At 44.9% G+C, this 6,926-nt stretch overlaps 1 protein-coding gene across 1 annotated transcript; it reads left to right on the forward strand.

The window, feature by feature from the left end:
- Positions 1–5,657: 5,657 nt before the first annotated feature.
- LOC123049073 (uncharacterized) lies at positions 5,658–6,341 on the forward strand. The gene has a single exon (XM_044472069.1). It carries the CDS (start codon positions 5,658–5,660, stop codon positions 6,339–6,341), a length of 684 nt encoding a protein of 227 aa, XP_044328004.1.
- The last annotated feature ends 585 nt before the right edge of the window (positions 6,342–6,926 follow it).

The following is a 6,926-nucleotide window of genomic DNA, read 5'->3' on the forward strand; positions in this document are numbered from 1 at the left end:
CATTTGGAATGTTGTGATAATGACTTAAGGTCAGCAATGAACCTCCAATCACTTTTTAGATGCTGGGTTTCCACTCTCATTATCATATTGAACAAAACTGATGCATCCGAAGAATTCGTCAAAGCGAAAGATTACGTGCCCCTTTTAATTGCAGACACCGTGTCCCTCCGAGAGACCGTGTCAGAAATGAACAATTCGGAAAACAGTAGCAGGGTCTTGCATCATTTAAACATACACCTGTGCCTCTCTCAGTGAACAAGCAACTTAAAATGTTACGAAAACTGAGGCAATTCACTACATTTTCTCCTTGGATAACCGTGTGCACCGTGGCTTCACTCCACCGTCCCTCAGAGTGGCCGTGTCATGCAAAAACAACTAGGAGAACACAACTAGGAATGACCGTGTCATGCGAAAACAACTAGGAGAACACAACTAGGAATGGCCGTGTCATGCAAAAACAACTAGGAGAACACAAAAGACGTATGTGCGTCGTCCGCATGTACAACCGTGTGCCAACCGTCCGCATGTACATTTAGAATACAGAGGCCTTTTCGTGCGTCTCATTCTTATCCTTACAGGATGATGCGCACCGTGGCTTCACGTCCCTGTCCCTCCGAGAGACCGTACTAGGGAAAAATACTTCAGAAAACAGAAGCATGGTCGTGCGTCATGGACGTGCACAACCTGTCTCAGTGAACGCCTCACTGAGAAAATTTCGAAAACAGAAACAAAACTGTGCCTTATTTGCATGTAAGTCTGTGCGTGTTGGGGCCGTCCGTGCGTGCCTCTATGCTCCTAATAAGCCTATAGTCTTGTCTTTGCCGCTATACAGTAGCCCCATGTCAGTGAGCAGGCGCGTAATATAACTATCTGTTCTGTTTTGTGCCAACCCAGACCGCCCCCTCCCACTCACCCGCTATAGCGTCCATCATCTCTTCTCTCTCGATTCTCCCTCTAGATCCAGGGTTAGTCTATTTTCTCTTAATTTCTATGTGAATTTTTCGCTACGATCCGTTCTCCTCTCTGTTGGTTTCGTCTCTCCGTGATTGAAAGCGACGCATCTGCGCTGTTATGCTAGGAATTGCCTGGAAATTCGTTGTGATCTAGACCAAATCAACGCAGTACGAGGCCGAACCTATACACGACCCGTGCCTCTTAGGGGTGGGGTTGATTTGAAGTCGGCGTTTGTGCTTGAGAACGCTACGAGCTGCAGCGACCTGCGGCGTCCAAGTCACAGGTGAGCGCTGAACTTCGCCGAGGGAGGTTGGTAGTTTAAATTGAAGCCCGTTAGGTCTTGCAAACAACGGCGGTGGCCGGAAGTCCAAGCGAGTGGCCAGACGTTGAGCTCTATTGCCTAACCGGCCACAGGGTGCTGGAGGTCGGCGTTTGGGGTGCTGTTGACTGGGAGTCAGCGTCTGTGCTTGAAGATAGCATTTGGGGTCCTGTACGCTGGAGGCAAGGTTAACGTTGATGGATCACCCGTTTCAAATACCACCTAGCCACACATGTTCCTGTGGTTGGCGTCGGCGACGGTGGCATATGGTCGCGGATGACGTTGTTGCTGGGTGCAGCTCCGACCAATTTACATATAATTTTAATGTTACAAACACTCCTTTGAGCCGCCTGATGATAGACTATTGTTTCTCCTTTTTGCCTATCTTGTCTTGAAATATACATTTGCTAAAGCTGCTTTTAAAACCAAGCAGCAGAAATCCTTTTTAGGAAATTGCTTGTGAATGACTATTTATGTAAAAATGCTGGTTTAGCCGAATAGTTTTTCAAGATAATAAAATTTTCCTTGTGTTGAGAATTTCATATAAACATTGTTTTGCAACGTATTCCAGGGGAAACCATGTGTTGTGATATATGTACCAACTTCGGTTGCTCCGGACTAGAGTCAGGCGTTCTTCACAGCGCGATAACAGTGCATTTTCCTCGATACTTCAAGACATGCCTAGTAAGGAGAAATGTTTGCCACCCCATGCTGCCCATCAGTTACTACCAACTAGTGTATCTTTCTGATGAAGGAAATAAAAGTTTCTACCATATTGTTTGAATGGAATGCCTACATTTAAGCATTTAATGATATGTTTTCAATTTTTGATGTACCTTGTTTTATCAAATAGCAACCTGTTGAAAACAATTGGTACATATATGATAAGCGCTATCTGTCTTGGTTATACATGCCTGGTAAGATTTTTTTTTCTTGCAGTATGTGCCATGCTACTGCAGGCAGCAAGTCACTTCTTCAATCTATCGGTGGAAAGAGGAAGCATTTCAAGAAGAAGGGAAACAAAGAAATCCAATACTGATCACCAACGAGGATCTGTCATATGAGATCTACATCACCGATGAACCTAACCGGTCTAAAATTCATGGAACTGGCTGGGAAAAGTTAATTAGTGACTACGATCTTCATTATCGAGATCTAATCATTATAAACCTGGATACTGGGAGTCTGTCCATTCAGATAGATCTGAGACTCAGTGATTCTCGAGGAGGTCACAGGCCCCTCCCCAAACCATCACTAGGTAAGTGCACCAACTTCCATCCTGTTTTATCAACTACGTTTATCAGCATAATTTGGTACTCCTACCCCTGTCCACTAAATTAATGACATACTTACAGTCAAAGTTATTTTGAAAACATTTTATGCAATTCTGTTGATTATCATCCCAATTTGATCACATGCATTGAATTTAACCATTGATTTTAAACTTAAATACCGACTTCATCTGTTTAAACAAATTTGTTTGAAAATGAGTTATTTTTTCCATGCAGCTCTTGATTTTCTAAATGACTCGGAGAGGGAGTACATTGGGAAAACAGTGTTCGGTCGAGGCGTAAACCTCTCATACAGACAATTTGGACAGATGATATACTATGTGTTTGAGTCTGCCGACTTCCCCACCATACCCTTTGTGCAGCGTATAAACGTCACCAATGTCATAAATGGTCGTCTGGTTAGTCATTGAATATTTGTTTTGATCCACTGCCATGGTTTTGTTTGCTATTTTTGATGTTTTATGTCCTTGTACATTGATTTTATCTAGTAATATCGGTACAATCTGCAGAGAATCCCGTCTGCCGTTGTGAGGCTTCTAAAGATGAACCTGGGATATCTACCTCAAAACGGTGGTATCAGCCAAACAGAGATGTATGATGCGATAGACATGAGCACAACGTACTCCATACGAACCGACAGCAGAATGGAGGTGACCGGTTTTTCAGATTTTGCCCGGGAAGCTCAGCTAAAGGTTGGTTCAATTGTCCTTGTCACAATTGAAAAGGGGTGGCCAACATTGGGAAACATGAAGCTGCTGCGGATGATAATCAACGACCTTTCCTGATAGAGCGTTGCCGGTGGCTTGCTTCCTAGTTCAGTAATTTATGTCTATTTTTTGAACAGCCTGTACACATCAGTTTTGTTATTTAGTTATGTCATGGTATGTAACTGAGCATATAATTATGTCCAAGAGGACGGTGGTGAAAAATCCCTGTCAAAGAAGGTGAAACACTTACGTGGGTTAGTGCATTGGATTTTGGAAACTTTTGTTTAGAAAGTGGTGTCACGACCGTGGGGATCAAATGGATGGTTCAGGAAAGTCTAGTGAAGCAGCACGGTCTAATCATATAGATGACCATAGTGGTATGGTTCCATAGAAAACTACTGGAGGCCATTACCGCCACCGAAATGGTTTCCATGCTCCGTTGGATGATTTGACGATATCGCAGTATCAAGCTAGAACGGTTTCAATTTGTAGGACGGGAAAGAAATCTCATCCTTTGGTGCACACTAACTGATGAAGCTCAACCCTCTCTCGAACTGAGCTATTTCCGCTTTTTCGAACAAAAAGTTCGAGTAGTTCAGTGAAAAAACGGTCAAGCTTTCTTCCATCCTTCCTAGCTCCTCGAGCTTGCACCCGCTCGACGCCTTTTTCATTGTTCGTTCTGAGGTGGATTCGAACCACTCTCTCCGTTTGGATTTCGAGTCCAAAAGGCCCAGCGAAAGAGGATTTTCAGTCCTATGTCCTTTATTTATTTCTGGATAATAATAAAGGGATTCGTTGAATAATAATGGAGGATGAATGGCTGTGGTGAAGTATGTTTCGGAATAGTTTAGTGACGTTGCTAGCTCCGCACGTCAGTAGTATACATTTTTTCACTATGGTGCTCCGTAGAAGCGTCATGCCAAGTAGTTTGTTGCGATGAGCTCAAGCATACACCTCTGTCAACCGCACAACACTTCTCCTAAAAACCTAGCGTCTTCCCCTATGGCTTAGTCACCTTAAACATCCATGGCTTCACATAGGTTCATGTCCGTGCCTCACGTAGCATCGTACCTGTGCCTCTAGCTGTGCTACTCACTGTATAAGTGTGTTTCGCAGCTGCATGCCTACGCCCCTTGTTTCTTCTCGTTGTTTCTGCCATCTCGTACTTGCAACTATTTCAGACATGACCGTGCCTGTTGAGTCGACACATTCATGACTCTCACGACCGTGCCTCTGCAAGAATAACGACCGTGCTTGTAACAGTGCAGCATTACAGGTGACACATTCAGGACACATTAGGGACCACCTTGTCACTATTTCAGACACGACCATGCCTGTTTCGTCGTCACATTCATGCCTCTCAAAGTTAATTGAAAAACATTCCGGAAAAACAGTAACGGACGCCTATTGTCAATCCTCACGTCACGTACATTCGACGTTCATTCTTTCATCACAAAAGTAATTGCCGTGCCTCTGCCACAGAACATATAAGTGTAAAACGATTATTCCTACACTTGTAAAACCCGGAATGCCCTGGATAAATGTCGAATCCCACCTTGCGGCAAAACCATGGAGGCCGGTGCTTCTCAGGAACACATCTGTGGCTTTTTGCGCATGTAGTTGAGTGCACGGCTATTTGTTCGTGCCCGTGCCTTACGTAGCACCATAGCACGAATTGAGGTCCGTGAACCACGTAACTTCATTTCCGTGGCTGACGTAGCATCGTCTATGCCTCTACTTGCGCCTCTTGTTGTATAAGTGCTTCTTACAGCTGCATATCCACGCCTGTCGTTGCTTCTCGTTCTTTCTGTCCATCTCGTAGCGACAGCTGCAACAGTGCCTCTGAAAAAACACAGCACTGCTCCTACCAGCGAATGTATCACTGAAAACAATTGCCACTCCCAATGAATGTACCATGCCCGTGTGTCTGAGAGTTAAACCAGCCACTTCAAGCATGCTTCTCTTGGTCAGAGACTTGTGCCTCTACATACTGCCCCTGCATGCCTCACGAGATAAATTGTAAAAGTTAACATTTGACAGCAAACTACGCAAGACAACGAACATCTCCCCGACTTGCTGGAGATACGACGGTTGCTAAAAACATAACTGCTGATTTTATTTTTATTTTTTATAAAGAAAAACCACGATCAAAAACTCAGGATGTGCACAACCGCACCACCAGGGAGATGAAACCACGATCCAGAACCCATGATGTGCACAACCGCATCGACGGTGAGATCGTGCACTCCTTTGCCGCTTCCCCACCCTTAAATTTGGACTTTCGCCGTGGCCTTCTTACACACAAACAACAGAAGTCGCCATTGCGCTCCCACTCATTGTTCCCCATGAAAAACCAGGTTGCAGAAGGACCAACTGCTCCAGGCCATGGGATTCATCAAGGAATTCATGGAGGTGCAGGCCCACGGCAACACCAAGTTTCACGTGATCCACACCAACGACTTGCACAAGGCGGCGACCACCATCGAGCAGTACGAGCGACACCTCGAATTCGAGCGCCACAAGATCGTCGGAGTTGATGTGGAGTACACCAACGACGTTGGCGAAGATCAGAAACCAGCCCTCGTCCAGCTCTCCATCGGCAAGGATCATCCGGTGTTGCTCTTCCAACTGAGCGTCGCCGACAAGAACTGCACCAGGTTCAACAACTTCCTCGCCGACCCCAGATACATGTTTGTTGGCTTCTCCATCGACGGCGACATAGAGATGCTCGGGCGCGTCGGACTAGAGATCGCCCACTTCGTCGACATCCAGAAGGAATGGAGGGTGCCTACAGCTACCAAGCCTCTGGACTCCCTTGGGGAAGTCTCAGGCATCATTGTCCACGACTACTACAACAACATGAAGAAGAAGCTCACCGATGCAGAGCACCAGCGCTGGGCGCGCATGCCCCTGTCCATGAGGCACATCGAGTACACGGCAAAAGATGCTTACGCTGCATACGAGATATGGAGCCACCTCACCATCATCCAGAAAGGCCTCCGCCGGGCAAAACTCGAGAAGGAGCAGACCAGGAAGCGCGCAAGGTCCTGGGGCGACTATGACTACTGAAGCAGGTGGTCCCGGCCAAGAAAAGTAACTAGAAGATTGCTCATGCCATTCTAGATTTCCCGTTAGATTTGCTTTCTCTCAAGACTGCCGTTTGCTTGTTCTAAATTTAGATTTGCTTGTGTCGCAGTTAACCTTGTAGTTTGCTTCCAGTTTAGATATCTTCTGAACAAGTTTATTTCCAGTGCAATGTTGCAGTTTTATATTATTAGAATATATTGGCGTGAACTGAAAAATATAAACACGGTACAGATAACCTTGTAGTTTGCTTCCAGTTTACATATATTCTGAATAAGTTTATTTCCAGTGCAATGTTGCAGTTTTCTATTATTATAATATATTGGCGTGAACTGAAAAATATAAACACAGTACAGATAACCTTGTAGTTTGCTTCCAGTTTACATATCTTCTGAACAAGTTTATTTCCAGTGCAATGTTGCAGTTTTCTATTATTAGAATATATTGGCGTGAACTGAAAAATATAAACACAGTACAGATACATACGATTAGCGTAACGCACAGAGCAGGTACACATAGCAATCTACAAAAATGACGAGCATGCAATGCACTAGTACCTTTGTGGATGCA

Source organism: Triticum aestivum, chromosome 2D (assembly GCF_018294505.1).
Source record: "Triticum aestivum cultivar Chinese Spring chromosome 2D, IWGSC CS RefSeq v2.1, whole genome shotgun sequence".
Lineage (NCBI taxonomy): Eukaryota > Viridiplantae > Streptophyta > Magnoliopsida > Poales > Poaceae > Triticum > Triticum aestivum.

What these genes read in the sequence shown, in the direction of transcription:
- LOC123049073 (XM_044472069.1), top strand. Translation starts at nt 5,658, where the DNA reads ATGGGATTCATCAAGGAATTCATGGAGGTGCAGGCCCACGGCAACACC.